This window comes from Anomaloglossus baeobatrachus, chromosome 4, assembly GCF_048569485.1.
Source record: "Anomaloglossus baeobatrachus isolate aAnoBae1 chromosome 4, aAnoBae1.hap1, whole genome shotgun sequence".
In the NCBI taxonomy this organism is placed as follows: Eukaryota; Metazoa; Chordata; class Amphibia; order Anura; family Aromobatidae; genus Anomaloglossus; species Anomaloglossus baeobatrachus.
Genome location: NC_134356.1, coordinates 9,393,930 through 9,414,550, shown reverse-complemented (window position 1 = coordinate 9,414,550; position 20,621 = coordinate 9,393,930). Strand labels below are relative to the sequence as shown.

General features: G+C 50.0%; 1 protein-coding gene across 1 annotated transcript in view; it reads left to right on the top strand.

The window, feature by feature from the left end:
• The window catches only part of CECR2 (CECR2 histone acetyl-lysine reader), a 37,826-nt gene extending 19,962 nt beyond the window's left edge, over window positions 1–17,864 (top strand). The window contains 20 exon segments of the mRNA XM_075342924.1: window positions 735–829; window positions 899–1,082; window positions 1,157–1,187; window positions 1,190–1,289; window positions 3,031–3,108; window positions 3,267–3,319; window positions 3,501–3,667; window positions 3,880–3,963; window positions 6,872–7,007; window positions 7,097–7,226; window positions 7,665–7,708; window positions 9,680–9,771; window positions 9,865–9,991; window positions 10,062–10,402; window positions 11,290–11,415; window positions 11,801–12,476; window positions 12,888–12,902; window positions 13,571–14,657; window positions 16,321–16,417; window positions 16,865–17,864. Of these exon segments, the coding sequence (XP_075199039.1) occupies window positions 735–829; window positions 899–1,082; window positions 1,157–1,187; window positions 1,190–1,289; window positions 3,031–3,108; window positions 3,267–3,319; window positions 3,501–3,667; window positions 3,880–3,963; window positions 6,872–7,007; window positions 7,097–7,226; window positions 7,665–7,708; window positions 9,680–9,771; window positions 9,865–9,991; window positions 10,062–10,402; window positions 11,290–11,415; window positions 11,801–12,476; window positions 12,888–12,902; window positions 13,571–14,657; window positions 16,321–16,417; window positions 16,865–16,870 (3,669 nt within the window). The 3' untranslated portion in view covers window positions 16,871–17,864.
• The last annotated feature ends 2,757 nt before the right edge of the window (window positions 17,865–20,621 follow it).

The following is a 20,621-nucleotide window of genomic DNA, read 5'->3' as shown; positions in this document are numbered from 1 at the left end:
GATCCATGCTGTAGGAGCCCCGTTAGCTTGGATCCATGCTGTAGGAGCCCCGTTAGCTTGGATCCATGCCTGTAGGAGCCCCGTTAGCTTGGATCCATGCTGTAGGAGCCCCGTTAGCTTGGATCCATGCTGTAGGAGGCCCCGTTAGATTGGACCCATGCTGTAGGAGCCCCGTTAGATTGGACTCATGCTGTAGGAGCCCCGTTAGATTGGATCCATGCTGTAGGAGCCCCGTTAGATTGGATCCATGCTGTAGGAGCCCCGTTAGATTGGATCCATGCTGTAGGAGCCCCGTTAGATTGGGACCCATGCTGTAGGATCCCCGTTAGATTGGACCCATGCTGTAGGAGCCCCGTTAGATTGGACCCATGCTGTAGGAGCCCCGTTAGATTGGACCCATGCTGTAGGAGCCCCGTTAGATTGGATCCATGCTGTAGGAGCCCGTTAGATTGGATCCATGCTGTAGGAGCCCCGTTTAGATTGGATCCATGCTGTAGGAGCCCCGTTAGATTGGATCCATGCTGTAGGAGCCCCGTTAGATTGGATCCATGCTGTAGGAGCCCCGTTAGATTGGATCCATGCTGTAGGATCCCCGTTAGATTGGATCCATGCTGTAGGAGCCCCGTTAGATTGGATCCATGCTGTAGGAGCCCCGTTAGGTTAGATTGGATCCATGCTGTAGGAGCCCCGTTAGATTGGATCCGCTGACGTTCCTGTGCTTGCTGTCTCGGCAGGAGTTGGAGGACGCCTTGCACCGCGATGATGTGGAGTTCCTGGGCGAGCTCCTGGCCCGTCTGCTGCAGGGCTGCTACCAGCGACACGACATCACGTAAGTGCGGAGACCCCTTTAAGGTGGCGGCGCAGAGGTTTCCTTTATGACGTCCTCTGTCGTCCTCAGGCCTCAGACCTTCCACATCTACCTGGAGGACATCATTAGTTACCGCTGGGAACTGGAAGAAGGGAAGCCCAACCCGCTCCGGGGGGCGAGTTACCACCAGCTGCCGCTGCGCACGCGGCTGGAGATCCTGCACCGCCTCTGCGACTACCGCCTGGACGCAGACGACGTCTTCGAGCTTCTGAAGGTGCGTCTCCTGCTGTGCGGACCCCGAGACTGCAAATGTAGAAAAGCCGAAATATTAATGGAGTCTATCACCAGGGTCTGGACGGGGACAGTCTGCGCGTGGAGCCGCTGGGGAGGACTCCACGGGGAACCTGTACTGGTACTTCTATGGGACCCGACTCTACAAAGAGGAGCCGTCCTGGGAGAAGAGACAGCGGGCGATGGAAGAGTAAGGACTGTACCCCCGGTGTAACACTGTGACCAGACATTACATTATATACCCGGTATTATCCTCCAGAGCTGTGCTCACTATACTGCTGCTGCAGTCACTGTGACCACACATTACATTATATACCCGGTATTATCCTCCAGAGCTGTGCTCACTATACTGCTGCTGCAGTCACTGTGACCACACATTACATCATATACCCGGTATTATCCTCCAGAGCTGTGCTCACTATACTGCTGCTGCAGTCACTGTGACCACACATTACATTATATACCCGGTATTATCCTCCAGAGCTGTGCTCACTATACTGCTGCTGCAGTCACTGTGACCACACATTACATCATATACCCGGTATTATCCTCCAGAGCTGTGCTTACTATACTGCTGCTGCAGTCACTGTGACCACACATTACATTATATACCCGGTATTATCCTCCAGAGCTGTGCTCACTATACTGCTGCTGCAGTCACTGTATACATACATTACATTATATACCCGGTATTATCCTCCAGAGCTGTGCTCACTATACTGCTGCTGCAGTCACTGTGTACATACATTACATTATATACCAGGTATTATCCTCCAGAGCTGCACTCACTATACTGCTGCTGCAGTCACTGTGACCACACATTACATTATATACCCGGTATTATCCTCCAGAGCTGCACTCACTATACTGCTGCTGCAGTCACTGTGACCACACATTACATTATATACCCGGTATTATCCTCCAGAGCTGTGCTCACTATACTGCTGCTGCAGTCACTGTGACCACACATTACATTATATACCCGGTATTATCCTCCAGAGCTGCACTCACTATTCTGCTGGTGCAATCACTGTGTACATTACATTACTGATCCTGAGTTACCTCCTGTATTATACTCCAGAGCTGCACTCACTATTCTGCTGGTGCAATCACTGTGTACATACATTACATTATATACCCGGTATTATCTTCCAGAGCTGCACTCACTATACTGCTGCTGCAGTCACTGTGTACATATATTACATTATATACCCAATATTATCCTCCAGAGCTGCACTCACTATTCTGCTGCTGCAGTCACTGTGTACATTACATTACTGATCCTGAGTTACCTCCTGTATTATACTCCAGAGCTGCACTCGCTATTCTGCTGCTGCAGTCACTGTGTACATTACATTACTGATCCTGAGTTACCTCCTGTATTATACTCCAGAGCTGCACTCACTATACTGCTGGTGCAGTCACTGTATACATACATTACATTATATACCCTGTATTATCCTCCAGAGCTGCACTCAGTATTCTGCTGGTGCAGTCACTGTGTACATACATTGCATTACTGCTCCTGAAGTTACCTCCTGTATTATACTCCAGAGCTGCACTTACTGTTCTGCTGGTGTAAGTCACTGTGTACATACATTACATTATATACCCTGTATTATCCTCCAGAGCTGCACTCACTATTCTGCTGGTGTAAGTCACTGTGTACATACATTACATTATATACCCTGTATTATCCTCCAGAGCTGCACTCACTATTCTGCTGGTGCAGTCACTGTGTACATACATTACATTACTGATCCTGAGTTACCTCCTGTATTATACTCCAGAGCTGCACTCACTATTCTGCTGCTGAGTAATTTATATAATAACCAGCAGAATTCTGAATGCAGCTCTTGAGCATCTGATTTGTTTTTAATGGGATCTCCTCAGTTGTTTTCCTGATCTTTTCTCTTTCCCGGTGATTTCAGAGCCGCAGCGGAAAAGCCAGTACGGAAGCGAGGCCGGCCTCCCAAGAAGAAGAAATTAGTGGAGGATGCGGTGGTCAGGTGCGTGGCTTCCCCGGGGGCAGAATCTGTTGTGTAGCTGCCGAGTCCTATTTATACGCAGGCTATATCTGGCACCGGAGGAGCCGCTTTAATCTCCTCAGACGCCGCCGTTATTGTCCCTTTTGGGGCTTTTATTACATTTTATTTTTTTTCTACAGCGTTAAACTGGAGCTGACGCCATCAATGATCGAGGAGCTGAAGAGCAAGAACGGTACGAGATATAACGCCAGGAGCCTCCATTACTCCTCACCGCTGTGAGGCGTCCCTGCTGTGGGGTTAAAGAGCTTGGCCTTTTTTTTTTTTTTTTTTTTTTTTTTTATGGAGTTCCCCTTTAATTCTTAAAGGGCCAGTGCTCCTTTATGAGGATAGTGACCGTGCTGTTATTTTCTCAGCTAGTTCTCCCGGGGAGGGATCTTGGTGTCTCCTGTGCCAGACGGAGCAGGAATGGCGGGAGGTGACGGAGAGCTTCCGGGACCGGACATCGCACAAGGACCGACATCTTTACAAGATCCTGAGCGACGAATTCCTGCCGGAAATCTGCAATATGATCTCACAGAAGGTGGGTGCGAGGGGCCGCGCGGAGAGACACGTCCTCACCGGGGGCCGTACCCAGGACCGGCCGCTCATCTACTGGGGAAAGCAGGATGGGGCATGTCGGCTTTCAGCATGTCCGATCCTCCACCCTTACGAGAGCGGAGCCGTTGTCGGAGCAGTCTGGTCACTGGTGTTTTTGGATTTTTTCCCACTCCCTATTTATTCTTTTGTCTTTAGGAAACCAAAATTCAGACGGAGCAGACGCGTTTCACCTCCAAAAAGCTGTCCGGCCAATCAGGGTTCAGATCGTTCCAGCAGGAGGTGAGCAAAGAAACACATTAGTGTTGTGCTTTCATATTGTACACGGGGAATACAAAGAGAGAGTGTCCCTCTCACCAGAGCAGCGCTCCTTAATTCTGCAGTTTTTCAACCTCCGGGAATAATAGGGCGACAGAACTGGCCGAGACTTGTACTTTGTCCATTGGATGGTGGTTTGGGGGCGCCACCTGCTGGTAGAAGTAGTGAACTACATAATATATCCATTAAGCTGCAAATGTGTCCCGTCTTTCATAATAAATATATACAGTGCCTTGCGAAAGTATTCATCCCCCTTGAATTTTTCAACCTTTTCCCACATTTCAGGCTTCAAACATAAAGATAAAATGTTAATGTTCTGGTGAAGAATCAACAACAAGTGACACAATTGTGAAGAGGAAGGAAATTTATTGCTTAATTTAAACTTTTATAAAAAAATAATAAACTGTAAATTGAGGCGTGCAATATTATTCATCCCCTGTAAGTGAATACTTTGTAGCGCCCCCTTTTGCTGCGAGTACAGCTGCAGTCTCTTGGGGTATGTGTCTATCAGTTTTGCACATGGAGAGGCTGAAATTCTCGCCCATTCTTCCTTTGTAAACAGCTGGAGCTGAGTGAGGTTGGATGGAGGCGTTTGTGAGCAGCAGTTTTCAGCTCTTTCCACAGATTCTCGATTGGGTTCAGGTCTGGACTGTGACTTGGCCATTCTAACACCTGGATACGGTTATTTGTGAACCATTCCATTGTAGATTTTGCTTTATGTTTGGGATCATTGTCTTGTTGGAGACAAATCTCCGTCCCAGTGTCAGGTCTTTTGCAGACTCCAACAGATTTTCTTCAAGAATGCTCCTGTATTTGGCTCCATCCATCTTCCCATCAATTTTAACCATCTTCTCTATCCCTACTGAAGAAAAGCAGGCCCAAACCATGATGCTGCCTCCACCATGTTTGACAGTGGGGATGGTGTGTTCGAGGTGATGAGCTGTGTTGCTTTATCGTTTGGCATTGTGCCCAAATAGTGTGATTTTGGTTTCATCTGAGCAGAGCCCCTTCCTCCACATGTTTGGGGTCTCCAGGGGCTTGTGGCAAACTTTAAACGACACTTTTTATGGATATCTGTGAGAAATGGCTTTCTTCTTGCCACTCTTCCATAAAGGCCAGATTTGTGCAGTGTAGACTGATTGTTGTGCTATGGACAGACTCTCCCACCTCAGCTGTAGATCTCTGCAGATCATCCAGAGGGATCATGGGCCTCTTGGCTGCATCTGATCAGTCTGCTCCTTGTGTGAGAGGACAGTTTGGATGGACGGCCGGGTCTTGGTAGATTTGCAGTGGTATGATCCTTCCATTTCAATATGATCGCTTGCACAGGGCTTCTTGGGATGTTTAAAGCTGTGGAAATCTTACTGTAACCAAATCTGGCTTTAAAGGGAACCTGTCATCAGAAATGTAGCTATAAAGCTAAACGTTCCCCCCCCCTCTGCAGCTCCCGGCTGCATTCTATGAAAGCTTCCTATAGTTTTTGTGGCCCCTTTTATTCCAAAATAAATACTTTACAAACTTGTACCTTTTTCGTATGCAAATTTCTTAAATCTTGCATGGGGGCGGGCTGCCTGATGTACGTTGCTGTCCTCCTGCCGATTTACGCCACCCCCGAACGCTGAATTTCAAACCTCTGGGCGCCCGTGGTCCCGCGCATGCGCTGTGCTACTGTAGCGGTGCCGTGCACTGCGTGCACGTGTGACCGCTGGTGACGCTCTTGCGCGGGCACCGACTGCTCCGTCCGCTCCTCCCATCCATTTCCTGCTGCTGAGCAGGATGGGAAGGCGGGTGACGTCCGGTCATCTGGCCAGCGAGCGTTTGCGCAGAATGCTGGAGGAAGAGGGGAAAGTGCGGTCACGAGGTTATGGGCGGCACTTGGTGATGACACTCACAGCGCCGCCCATAACCTCGTGCCCGCGCAAAGTGTCACTAGCGGTCACACTGTGCACACAGTGCACGGCACCGCTACAGTAGCACAGCGCATGCGCGGGACCACAAGTGCCCAGGGGCGGCGTCCTGGGGTTTGAAATTCAGCGTTCGGGGGCGGCGTAAATCTGCTGGAGGAACAGCAACGTACATCAGGCAGCCCGCCCCCATGGAAGATTTAAGAAATTTGCATACGAAAAGGTACAAGTTCGTAAAGTATTTATTTTGGAATAAAAGGGGCCACAAAAACTATAGGAAGCTTCATAGAATGCAGCCCAGGAGCTGCAGAGGGGGAACGTTTAGCTTTATAGCTAAATTTCTGATGATGGGTTCCCTTTAAACTTCTCCACAACAGTATCCTGGACCTGTCTGTTGTGTTCCTTGGTCTTCATGATGCTCTCTGCGCTTTACACAGACCCTGAGACTATCACAGAGCAGGGGCATTATACGGAGACTTGATTACACACAGGGGCTTATACTTATCATCATCAGTCATTTAGGACAACATTGGATCATTCAGAGATCATCAATCAACTTCTGGAGGGAGTTTGCTGCACTGACAGTAAAGGGGGTGAATAATATTGCACGCCCAAATTTTCAGTTATTTATTTTTTTAAAAAGTGTAAAATAAGCAATAAATTTCCTTCCTCTTCACAATTGTGTCCTTGTTGTTGATTCTTCACCAGAACATTAACATTTTTATCTTTGTTTGAAGCCTGAAATGTGGGAAAAGGTTGAAAAATTCAATGGGGCTGAATACTATCGCAAGGCACTGTATAGTTTCAAGGGACACATCACATTTTGGGCCACTAACTTTTTCAATGCATTGATGCCGCATCTGCATGCGCCGGTGTCGCGTAGTAGTGTGCCGTCCCCGGGGCGCCCGCCCATCACACAACCCCCCTATATATCGCCATACTTAGCGGCTGATCCCTGTACCCCGCAGGATCCCGATGCCTCCGGAGCCCAGGAGGAGGAGGAGGAGCGGCAGCTGCTGCTGATGATGCAGAGGAAGGAGCACGAGCTCCTGCAGAAGGAGGACAGGAAGCGGGCGATGGCCGAAAAAGTCCGATCGGTGGAAGGTGAGCTCCGCGGGCGGTGGCGGAGGTGGTGGGGATCAGTGCGCGGGTTCCCCTGTGTCATATACGCGTCTGTGCCCCTTTAATGACAGATCGCGCTCGGAGGAGGAAGCTGAGGGAGGAGCGCGCCTGGCTGCTGTCACAGGGCAAAGCGTTACCCCCCGAATTACGTCATCTGGAGCCGTCCTCGCCCATCCAGGGCGACTACCGAGTGCCGGACTTGTGAGTGTGCCTGCACATGGGGGGATATACATGATATATAGGGGGCAGCACGGACCTGTGAGTGCCTGCACTGGGGGGTATATACATGATATATAGGGGGCAGCACGGACCTGTGAGTGTGCCTGCACCGGGGGGTATATACATGATATATAGGGGGCAGCTTGGACCTGTGAGTGTGCCTGCACCGGGGGGGGGGTATATACATGATATATAGGGGGCAGCACGGACCTGTGAGTGTGCCTGCACCGGGGGGGGGTATATACATGATATATAGGGGGCAGCACGGACCTGTGAGTGTGCCTGCACCAGGGGGTATATACATGATATATAGGGGGCAGCACGGACCTGTGAGTGTTCCTGCACACGGAGGGGGGGGGGGGATATATATACATGATATATAGGGGGCAGCACGGACCTGACTATGCTCTCTCCATACAGGCTGGGGATCGACCTGGACGATCAGTACACGGCCATGTACAAAGGTGGGTTCAGCTGTAATGTTATAGGGTCTCAACCCATTCCTGCCATCAGGTGCGGGGGGCACAGAGCGGGCTTGGGGGGGCGTCCGACAAAAGACCATGAGTTTACCTTTATAATGCGATACATCAGCGTTACAGTATAAGGCGGCGTGCACACAGGGCGATTGGCACATAGCCAAAGGAGCGCAGGTCTCAGCCCCCTGTGGGGACCAAAAAAAAAAGCCTTCCTGAGGTTGGAATGCCCCTGTAATAATGGCTGCCACCTCTCTGGGATTCACTGTAAAATAAATCAATAGCGCAATCTAAGAGCACCCGATGTATTTGTGTTAGATTAGTGTAGTTAGAAGCTGCTCACCTGCTTTAGTTGTGCGCCCTCGCACAACCTCGGTGATGAGCGTGTAATTCCTCTGGTTTTGAGGGGCTGTGGTAACTGGTGTTATCCGATCCTTTTGGCTGGATGGAGCTGGAGGCTTAACGCTGATGGCTCCTGGTTCACCGACTCCTTTGATCCTGGAGCTTTCAGGTCGGCTCTCCGTCCTCCCGCTGGATTATTCAAAGTGAACTGATAGATTTTGTGATCCTCAGCAGCTCTTTGCCGGATTCCCCTTCAGGAGTAGGCAATGTAGATAATGGTGATGAAACCGGTCTTTGAGCGCTAATGATGGATCAGATTCTAAGTGTTCTTTTGAAGATTAGGCTTTATTGTTAAAAAGATAAAGCTCTTGTTATCACTTCACAAGATCCCCTTGCTTTCCTCTCTGGGATTGGAATGCCCCTTTAATAATGGCTGCCACCTCCCTGGGTTTGGGATGCCCCTTGGCTGCCGCCTCCCTGGGGTTGGGGATACCCCTTTAATAATGGCTACCGCCTCCTCCCTTGGATTAGGATGCCCCTTGGCTGTTTGCCGCCTCCTCCCTGGGGTTGGGGTGCCCCTTGGCTGCCGCCTCCTCCCTGGGGTTGGGGTGCCCCTTGGCTGCCGCCTCCTCCCTGGGGTTGGGGTGCCCCTTGGCTGCCGCCTCCTCCCTGGGGTTGGGGTGCCCCTTTGGCTGCCGCCTCCTCCCTGGGGTTGGGGTGCCCCTTGGCTGCCGCCTCCTCCCTGGGGTTGGGGTGCCCCTTGGGCTACCGCCTCCTCCCTGGGGTTGGGGTGCCCCTTGGCTGCCACCTCCTCCCTGGGGTTGGGCTGCCCCTTGGCTGCCGCCTCCTCCCTGGGGTTGGGCTGCCCCTTGGCTGCCGCCTCCTCCCTGGGGTTGGGCTGCCCCTTGGCTGCCGCCTCCTCCCTGGGGTTGGGCTGCCCCTTGGCTGCCGCCTCCTCCCTGGGGTTGGGGTGCCCCTTGGCTGCCGCCTCCTCCCATAGGGTTGGGCTGCCCCTTGGCTGCCGCCTCCTCCCATAGGGTTGGGCTGCCCCTTGGCTGCCGTCTCCTCCCTGGGGTTGGGCTGCCCCTTGGCTGCCGCCTCCTCCCTGGGGTTGGGCTGCCCCTTGGCTGCCGCCTCCTCCCTGGGGTTGGGCTGCCCCTTGGCTGCCGCCTCCTCCCTGGGGTTGGGCTGCCCCTTGGCTGCCGCCTCCTCCCTGGGGTTGGGCTGCCCCTTGGCTGCCGCCTCCTCCCTGAGGTTGGGCTGCCCCTTGGCTGCCGCCTCCTCCCTGAGGTTGGGCTGCCCCTTGGCTGCCGCCTCCTCCCTGGGGTTGGGCTGCCCCTTGGCTGCCGCCTCCTCCCTGGGGTTGGGCTGCCCCTTGGCTGCCGCCTCCTCCCTGGGGTTGGGCTGCCCCTTGGCTGCCGCCTCCTCCCTGGGGTTGGGGTGCCCCTTGGCTGCCGCCTCCTCCCTGGGGTTGGGGTGCCCCTTGGCTGCCGCCTCCTCCCTGGGGTTGGGGTGCCCCTTGGCTGCCGCCTCCTCCCTGGGGTTGGGCTGCCCCTTGGCTGCCGCCTCCTCCCTGGGGTTGGGATGCCCCTTTTAATAATGGCCGTCCTTTCCCTCCAGTCCTTGACGTGGTGAAGGCTCACAAGGACTCCTGGCCGTTCCTGGAGCCGGTGGACGAGTCTTACGCTCCCAGTTATTACGATATCATTACGGTAAGTCGCCGCTGATCCTATTTCTCCTCCTGGGAGATGAGCAGCCGCCGCAGATCCCCTGACAGCCGCTGATCTCTCTGCTCCCCTCCTCAGTGCCCTATGGATATCTCCAAGGTGGAGCAGCGTCTTGGCTCCGGGTATTATCTCACCAAGGATCAATTTGTCAAGGACATGAAAACCATCTTTAAAAACTGCGCTAAGTACAATGGACCTGATAGCGGTGAGTTCAGCAGCGGGAGGAGGCGACGCCACGGTATATGCATTATCATCACTGACACGGCCTCTTACAGAATACACCATGATGGCCGACAGCCTGGAGCGCTGCTTCAAGAAGGCTCTGCTCAAGCACCTCCAGGAGGACGACGGAGACTCCGACGGGGACACCTGGATCCGCTACAACGAGAAGGAGAAACCCTCGAAGAGGCGGAGCCAGGGGAGGCGCTCCAGAGCCGGGGGCTGGCGGAAGAGCAAGGAGGAGGGCGGCAGAAAGCGGCAGAGCTCAGAGGGCAGCATCATCCACCAGTCATCACCCAGCGAGGACGGAGAAGAGCGAGCGCCCAAAGCTCCCGCGTACCCCCAAACCCTGCAACATGGGGGCAACACCAGGGGCGGCTACCACCCCGGGGACAGGGTAACCTAACTGCGCTTATACATAGTAGTAGTATTATAGCAGTTATATTCTTGTATAAAGGGCAGCATTATAGTAGTTATATTCTTGTACATAGGGAGCAGTATTATAGTAGTTATATTCTTGTACATAGGGAGCAGTATTATAGTAGTTATATTCTTGTACATAGGGGCAGTATTATAGTAGTTATATTCTTGTATATAGGGGGCAGTATTATAGTAGTTATATTCTTGTATATAGGGAGCAGTATTATAGTAGTTATATTCTTGTATATAGGGGGCAGTATTATAGTAGTTATATTCTTGTATATAGGGGCAGTATTATAGTAGTTATATTCTTGTACATAGGGGCAGTATTATAGTAGTTATATTCTTGTACATAGGAGCAGTATTATAGTAGTTATTTTCTTGTATATAGGGGGCAGTATTATAGTAGTTATATTCTTGTATATAGGGAGCAGTATTATAGTAGTTATATTCTTGTATATAGGGGCAGTATTATAGCAGTTATATTCTTGTACATAGGGGGCAGTATTATAGTAGTTATATTCTTGTACATAGGAGCAGTATTATAGTAGTTATTTTCTTGTACATAGGGAGCAGTATTATAGTAGTTATATTCTTGTACATAGGGAGCAGTATTATAGTAGTTATATTCTTGTATATAGGGAGCAGTATTATAGTAGTTATATTCTTGTACATAGGGGCAGTATTATAGTAGTTATATTCTTGTACATAGGGGCAGTATTATAGTAGTTATATTCTTGTACATAAGGGGCAGTATTATAGTAGTTATATTCTTGTACATAAGGGGCAGTATTATAGTAGTTATATTCTTGTACATAGGGGCAGTATTATAGTATACGCTTTGCTTTTCTCCCCTTTCTGTAGTCGTCTGCACCGTTGTTGCTCACTCCTCTCAGGGGTTCGGACCCTGGTCTTGGCTTTGGACCCCTGCGTTTTCCAGAACCGCTCCCAGGGGATCCCATGCCAGGCGTGAAGAGTTACGTTGCTCAGGTGCGTGGCGTTGTGTGTATTGGGCATTGTGTGTATTTTGGGCGTTGGGTGTGGTGGGTGGGTGGGCTGGTGCGTTGGGCGTTGGGCGTTGGGCCTTGGGCGTTGGGCGTTGGGCGTTGGGTGGGGGCGTTGGGCGTTGGGTGGGTGCGTTGGGCGTTGGGCGGGTGCGTTGGGTGGGTGCGTTGGGAGTTGGGCGTGTGCGTTGGGCGTTGGGCGGGGGCGTTGGGCGGGGGCGTTGGGTGGGGGCGTTGGGTGGGGGCGTGTGCGTTGGGCGTTGGGCGGGTGCGTTGGGTGGGTGCGTTGGGAGTTGGGTGGGTGCGTTGGGCGTTGGGTATGTTGGGTGTTATGCCCCCCGTGTCCACCTTGTGACCCGTCTTTGTTGCAGGCCATTCACCACACACCTGAAACGTCTGATAATAAATGTCGGGATTTCCGCGCTCAGCGAGCGCCCGAGGGCTTTGACCCCGAGTATTCAGGGAGGGCGTCTGTCCGAGAATGGGGCCGGCATCCGCAGCCTAACAATCCCGCTGGTTATGGGACACCCGTGAGACCGCCTGCGCCTGATGGAGAAGCCTCGCCCTCTGGTGCCACTAATTCAGCCTACAGATATGGGCTTCAGCCAGCCTCGTGGAATGGAAATGACCCGCAGACCCACGGTGTGAGCGGAGACCCTCCCCGCTACTCCCATCACTTAGAACCTCGATTTAGGTCTCCAGGACCCAACCCCGGGGTCAGACATTCATTTGGTTCTTCTGGAAACTCCATGATGGACAGTCCCGAGATGATCGCGATGCAGAGACTGACGTCCTTTGTCTGTGCTCCGGTGGCGGCACGATCTGCGTCCCGGACCTCCTCGACCCCTCACCCGTCACAGCCGCCCCGGACCGCAAACCCAAATCCCCCACCGAATGCATCGTACCCGTCCCAGGCGGCCCCCAGCCCCGAGCAGTGTCACCCATCACCCACTCCAGCCCAGCCCAGTGATGTACTCAACGGAAAGCATGGAGCAGACCCTTCACCCACCACCGACCAACCGGCGGACCGAGACACAGGCGTGAAAGGTATGTACACAGCGACTGCACCAGCAGAATAGTGAGTGCAGCTCTGGAGGATAATACAGGAGGTAACTCAGGATCAGTAATGTATGTACACAGTGACTGCACCAGCAGAATAGTGAGTGCAGCTCTGGAGTATAATACAGGAGGTAACTCCAGATCAGTAATGTAATGTATGTACACAGTGACTGCACCAGCAGAATAGTGAGTGCAGCTCTGGAGTATAATACAGGAGGTAGCTCAGGATCAGTACTGTAATGTATGTACACAGTGACTGCACCAGCAGAATAGTGAGTGCAGCTCTGGAGTATAATACAGGAGGTAGCTCAGGATCAGTAATGTATGTACACAGTGACTGCACCAGCAGAATAGTGAGTGCAGCTCTGGAGTATAATACAGGAGGTAACTCGGGATCAGTACTGTATGTACACAGTGACTGCACCAGCAGAATAGTGAGTGCAGCTCTGGAGTATAATACAGGAGGTAGCTCAGGATCAGTAATGTATGTACACAGTGACTGCACCAGCAGAATAGTGAGTGCAGCTCTGGAGTATAATACAGGAGGTAACTCGGGATCAGTAATGTATGTACACAGTGACTGCACCAGCAGAATAGTGAGTGCAGCTCTGGAGTATAATACAGGAGGTAACTCAGGATCAGTAATGTAATGTATGCACACAGTGACTGCTCCAGCAGAATAGTGAGTGCAGCTCTGGAGTATAATACAGGAGGTAACTCAGGATCAGTAATGTAATGTATGTACACAGTGACTGCACCAGCAGAATAGTGAGTGCCGCTCTGGAGTATAATACAGGAGGTGACTCAGGATCAGTAATGTAATGTATGTACACAGTGACTGTACCAGCAGAATAGTGAGTGCAGCTCTGGAGTATTATACAGGAGGTGACTCAGGATCAGTAATGTAATGTATGTACACAGTGACCACCAGCAGAATAGTGAGTGCAGCTCTGGAGTATAATACAGGAGGTAACTCCGGATCAGTAATGTATGTACACAGTGAGTGCAGCTCTGGAGTATAATGCAGGATAAGCACATTGTACATGATTCCTTCTCGTATCTGTAATATTTTGTTATTTCAGGCGCTCCTGTGCCTCCGGTGCCCTCCCGGGGCCGCTCCCCTCCTGGTGCACCGTTGCCTCCTCCTTTTCCCGCTCTTCGCTCTGTGGTGGTCCCGGACGTTGTACGTGATCTGGTTCCCGGCCATGTCCCGGATGAGGAGAAGGTTGAGGCTTCGGTTTCTCGTGTTTGTCGTGGAAGTGACCAGGACCCTCAGAATGGACTGGACGCAGCAGAAAACGCTCCTGTGGTCTCCAAACCGCCAGACCCTGCACACGTAATCCCGCAGGAGGTTCCTCGGCCGTTGCCCCATGTGGATGTGATGGGGCGGGAACCTAGAAATGACTTTGCCCCTCTGATTCCAGCTGCTGGGACCCGCGCTGTCACGTCTCAGCTGCCGGGACCGCCTCATCCCCTCCAGCCGTTCGGAATCGGACCCCCACGGCCTCCTGTCGGTCAGTTCCCCCGTTACCATCATCAGGGTGAGGCCTACTCATACCAACGGCCTCAACAAGCACAGCCTCTGTACCAGCCTTACCAGCGGCCTCCCTTTTACCCTCAGGAGTACCAGCGTTGGCCCCACAATGGACAACAAACCCCCCAGCGCTCAAGGGGTTACACCCGACTGGATGGGACCCTGAGTGCAGAGAACATCGAGGAGCTGCGGACCCTTCTCATGTCCCCTCTGCTGGAAGGAGAGCCCCGGGCCGTGCCGGGCGACAGCGCGGAGGGCCCGGAGGAGAAACCCGAGAAGGACGACGACCCCTCCGGCCGCTCCGAGAGCCCCAAACAGTTCCTGGATCTGGACAGTCACAAGAGGCAGAATGGCCCCTACCCCTACGGGCGGACGCACGGCTGGGCCAGTGCCAACCTCTGCCCCCCATCACATATGGTGCCTCAGTCACACTACCCTGCCCACCAGCAGTACCAACCTCAGGGGTACCCGCAGCCCCCTATACACCAGCAACGCCACCCTGTGCCTGGACCGACCAACGGACACCCCCAGATGGGCTCCGGATACCCCCAGATGGACAGTAGGGGACCCTTCCATGCTGCCCTGATGGAGCAGAGCGGCATGCAGCCGTTTACGGACATGTACCGGGCACAGAGGTGCGTACACAGCCGTCTTACCGGGCGGCACCACCAGATGGCAGCCATCACCTATTGCCATTGCTTGTACGCTCGCTGATCGCTGGAGCCGAGACCCCCAATCCTCCAGTCTGTGGCGTCGCTGCTCCATGGAGACCCCTGCCCTTGTTTTCAGCGCTTGTGATCAGCGGGGGTCCCGGCAGGGTTTGTCCCACCCCTCCCCAAACTAATTCTCAAACACCTCATGCCGTTTTTCGATATTAAACCGCCCCCATGTGTCTAAAATGATGCGACGTGCCTCAGTGAGGTGGGCTTCCCAAAACATATTGCACGGATTTATCTTTATACGCCTAGGTGAATGCAGCACATTGTTTCAGTCGTAGGGGCGGGGCTTTTGCTTCAGTCACAGTCACTCATTTTTTGATCTTCGCCCCCTGCATTGTAATGGATTGCCGTCCCCGCAGCTCCTTCACCACCACCACATCTGCCATGCTGCGCTCCGCACATTGCGGTCACATGGTCACCGCTGTTGCGTCTTTTTGGGAGCGCTGTGACCGTAATGTGCGGAGCCCAGCATTGCAGATGTGGTGGTGGTGAAGGATCTGCGGGGACGGCAATCCATTACAATGCAGGGGGCGAAGATCAAAAAATGAGTGACTGTGACTGAAGCAAAAGCCCCGCCCCTATGACTGAAAAAAAACGGAAAAAAGTATGTACTGCAGTCACCCAGGCATGGGAAGTCCTTTTTTTTTCTTTTTTTGCCATTTTAATGATGCAGGTTAAAAAAAAATGTTTTAAAAAAAAAAATAAGTTCAAATCACCCCCCTTTTTTGAAAATTAAAGGGTTAAAAAAATAAAAAATATACACACATTTTGTATCACCGCGTTCATTGGAAACACCCGATCTATCACAATATAAAATCAATTAACTTGATTGTTTTTTTTTTTTTTTTGCCGCTACGCCGTTTACCAAACGCCAAAATTACGGGTTTTTTTTGTTGCCACAAATTTTGCGCTAAATGCAATAACAGGCGATCAAAACGTAGCATCTGCGCAAAAATGGTACCGTTAACAATGGCAGCTCGAGACGCAAAAAATAAGCCGTCACTGAGCCCCAGATCCCGAAAAATGAGAACGCTACGGGTCACGGAATATTGCGTAAAACATACGCCACTTTTTTCAGACTAAGTTCTGATTTTTTTTTTTTTTAACCCCTTGAGGTAAAAGTAAACCTATACATGTTTGGTGTCTATGAACTCGCACCGACCTGAGGCATCGCACCCACACATCAGTTTTACCATATAGTGAACACTGTGAATAAAATATCTCAAAAACCATAGTGCTTTCGCACTTTTTTTTGCATTCTTTCCGCATTTGGAATTTGTTTGCCGTTTTCCAGTACACTATATGGTAAAACTTATGGTTTCACTTAAAAGTACAACTTTTTCCGCAAAAAACAAGCCCTTATATGGCAAGATTGACGGAAAAATAAAAAGGTTACGGCTCTCGGAAGAAGAATGGCAAAAAAAAATAAACGGAAAGCGAAAAATCGTCCGGTCGTAAAGGGGTTAAAACACATTGGGGCGGTTTAATATCACAAAGCGACATGACGGGTTCCCTTTAAGAGATCTACTTGATCCCCTACTTTCTTTGCTGATTCACTATTTCTTTTACATATTTTTAGGATGCACCCGCAAATGCCGCTGCCATCTTTTCCGAAAGGCAGAGGTCCGGTGCAGGGGGAGGGGATGGAGAGACCCCCCATGTTACCGCTGGATCAGGTGAGTCCTTAGAGTAGCACTTCGGCCGGGGTAGTGACCGATCGGGGGGTGATCGTTTCACCTCCTATGGCTGATGTGGTTGCCCCCTCCCCTCTGTCATCCTCTCGAGTATGGGGGGCTTTTCTCCGGTGGTCCGAGGCTTTTCATTGTCCCACGTCGTCAGTCTGTGCCTGCTCCATACGGCAGAGATCGGAGTTGGCTCAGATCGCTGCTGATAACTGCTGTAATATGTAAATTAATGATACATCGTAGTACAAGGGATACAGACGGCGCAGGCTGAAGACCCCCAATTAAAAAGAGGGGGGGGAAATAATGTAGCATTGATACCTTCTGGTCTGGGGGGGACGGGCGATGGCGGCCGAGGGGGGCGGAGCTCTGACAACGCCCGGTTCATTTTCCAGGACAAGTTGTCGCCTCTGTATTTACTCTTCTTCGTTGTTTCCGCAGACATAACGCTGGCGACATTCGGGATGATCGCACCGTGATGGCCGCCCTCCGCGGACCCGTGCCTTCTGGGGGCGCCCCCTGCGGGACCCCCGTGTCCTCCTCCGTGCCGAGTGTCCACCAGAAACCGGTCAGATTACTCTGTGTCTCCTCCTGGCGAGGTTCATGGACCCGACGTTCTCAGGAATTGCCGCCCGTGGTGCCGCCGGCGCCCGGCACGCTCTTGTTTACACACCAGTGATTGCTGCCTTCAACATTAATTATTTTTTGGGGACTGATTGATTATTTTTAATTTTTGTTTGAGTAATTTTATTTTTCTGAGTGTCACATTGGGGGGCTGATAACAGAGGAAAGTAACGAACGGTGAAACGCAAAGTGCGGCGGATGAGAGAGAACCAAAACGCGAGATGATCAAGGTTTTGATTTGATGCAAGAGAAACGCTTCCTGCAGTGACCTCTGCTGCCACCAGGTGGAGCCCTGCGGCCGGGAGCGGACTGTGCATTACCATTGGAGTGACTGCAGCGGGGGGCCGCACAGGAGCTGCGCCAATTATGCACCGGCCCTTTAAATTACCCCGGGGCCCAAAACAGGCAAAATATAACAATATAAAGTCACATTTTCTAAAATTGCACAGATCAATATTCTAACCTGTGGACGCCCGACTGCTGCAGAACTACAACTCCCAGCATGCCCTGATAGTACAGCTAATGCAGAACTACAACTCCCAGCATGCCCTGATGGTACAGCTAATGAAAAACTACAACTCCCAGCATGCCCTGATGGTACAGCTGCTGCAGAACTACAACTCCCAGCATGCCCTGATAGTACAGCTAATGCAGAACTACAACTCCCAGCATGCCCTGATAGTACAGCTAAAGAAAAACTACAACTCCCAGCATGCCCTGATAGCACCGCTAATGCAGAACTACAACTCCCAGCATGCCCTGATAGCACCGCTAATGCAGAACTACAACTCCCAGCATGCCCTGATAGCACCGCTAATTCAGAACTACAACTCCCAGCATGCCCTGATAGTACAGCTAATGCAGAACTACAACTCCCAGCATGCCCTGATAGTACAGCTAATGAAAAACTACAGCTCCCAGCATGCCCAGTCAGTACCATTAATGCAAAATTCCAATTCTCCGCATGCTGGGCTTTGTAGTCCGTCACCCGCTGGGGGCCGCAAGTTGTAGGCCAGTATTGTTGATGTTGCACTCTCCGTCTACTCTGGTGGCGCCACCGCTGACCATTTGACTTGTCCTCGCCTTGTCCGCCTTCGCGCGTTTCGGACCGTCATGGCGGAGCCCTCTGTCCCCTTCTTTCTTTGCCAGTGTTCTCCCTCACAATGTGAATTGTATTTATTTTTGTACTATTTTTATTGTCTGTATATTTGGATGGATTTTGTTCTTTGCTCCACACAACCTCCATTACCTCAGCCGCCGCCGCCCGCTGGAGACCTCGCATCCTGGAGTCCATCCTCCCTGATTTAAAGATGATTTTTTATTTTTATTCTTTTTTTACATTTTTATTTTTTCCTATGATACAGGGGAGGACGTGTGACTGAGACATCGGGGGCGTGCGGTGCCGTCTCTCTCTGTACAGACCCGGAATTAGAATAAACACGTTAGGTGGCTTCAATCTCATCTGGTCTGTTTCTTTTTTTTACCTGCTGCTTAATTTCGGGGGTGGGGGGGATGGGGGTCTTCTATTTTGCAATTTTCATCTTTTGGCTAAAGAAAATGTCATCTTGTTCTCCACATGTCCCATTCATGTGGCGGTGTAATACCTCATATGTCCTGCGGAGGCGCTGCAGGGAGATGCATCACTTACTGCACAGCTGATCGGTGGCTCCGCTGGGTCCTAGTGCTGGGGGGGGATTAATCTCTTATTATGAAAGACCCCACAGTGGATGCCGACGGTCCATCACCCCTCATTTAATTTCCAGGAGGAATAACAGAGGTACGGCAGAAAGCAGCGTATGAAGGAGAAACATTCACCATTGTTGTAATTACTACAAGACGCGTCCGGACCCGTCCACGAAGACATCTTACACCGATATTTAATTATTTCCTGCCATTTGGGGGTCTATGGAATATTTGGGGTTCACAAACTTTGTACAAGGACCCTGAGGATTATTATACTGTGGTTGTGATGAACGTCGCCCCCCAATAACCTCCTACACCGTCATTGGAAGTCGCACCAGACGCTCAGTGATGATTACCTTGTGCTCAGTTATATCGAGAGCAACTCATCCGGAAACATTAACCCCTTATACCGTGGTGTTAAGAAATACATAGGCTTGTTTTATTTTTTAACACGTCAAAGAAGCCGTATTATAGTAGTTATATTCTTGTACATAGGGGGCAGTATTATAGTAGTTATATTCTTGTACATAGGGGGCAGTATTATAGTAGTTATATTCTTGTATATAGGGGGCAGTATTATAGTAGTTATATTCTTGTACAAAGAGGCAGTATTATAGTAGTTATATTCTTGTACATAGGGGCAGTATTATAGTAGTTATATTCTTGTACATAGGGGGCAGTATTATAGTAGTTATATTCTTGTATATAGAGGCAGTATTATAGTAGTTATATTCTTGTATATAGAGGCAGTATTATAGTAGTTATATTCTTGTACATAGGGGGCAGTATTATAGTAGTTATATTCTTGTACATAGGGGCAGTATTATAGTAGTTATATTCTTGTACATAGGGGCAGTATTATAGTAGTTATATTCTTGTACATAGGGGGCAGTATTATAGTAGTTATATTCTTGTATATAGGGGGCAGTATTATAGTAGTTATATTCTTGTACAAAGAGGCAGTATTATAGTAGTTATATTCTTGTACATAGGGGGCAGTATTATAGTAGTTATATTCTTGTATATAGAGGCAGTATTATAGTAGTTATATTCTTGTATATAGAGGCAGTATTATAGTAGTTATATTCTTGTACATAGGAGCAGTATTATAGTAGTTACATTCTTGTATATAGAGGCAGTATTATAGTAGTTACATTCTTGTACATAGGGGGCAGTATTATAGTAGTTATATTCTTGTACATAGGGGCAGTATTATAGTAGTTATATTCTTGTACATAGGGGCAGTATTATAGTAGTTATATTCTTGTACATAGGGGGCAGTATTATAGTAGTTATATTCTTGTACATAGGAGCAGTATTATAGTAGTTATATTCTTGTACATAGGAGCAGTATTATAGTAGTTATATTCCTGTACATAGGGGACAGTATTATAGTAGCTATATTCTTGTACATAGGGGCAGTATTATAGTAGTTATATTCCTGTACATAGGGGACAGTATTATAGTAGTTATATTCTTGTACATAGTGGGCAGTATTATAGTAGTTATATTCTTGTACATAGGGGCAGTATTATAGTAGTTATATTCTTGTACATAAGAGCAGTATTATAGTAGTTATATTCTTGTACATAGGGGCAGTATTATAGTAGTTATATTCTTGTACATAGGAGCAGTATTATAGTAGATATATTCTTGTACATAGGGGCAGTATTATAGTAGTTATATTCTTGTACATTGGGGCAGTATTATATTAGTTATATTCTTGTACATAGGGGCAGTATTATAGTAGATATATTCTTGTACATAGGGGCAGTATTATAGTAGATATATTCTTGTACATAGGGGCAGTATTATAGTAGTTATATTCTTGTACATTGGGGCAGTATTATATTAGTTATATTCTTGTACATAGGGGGCAGTATTATAGTAG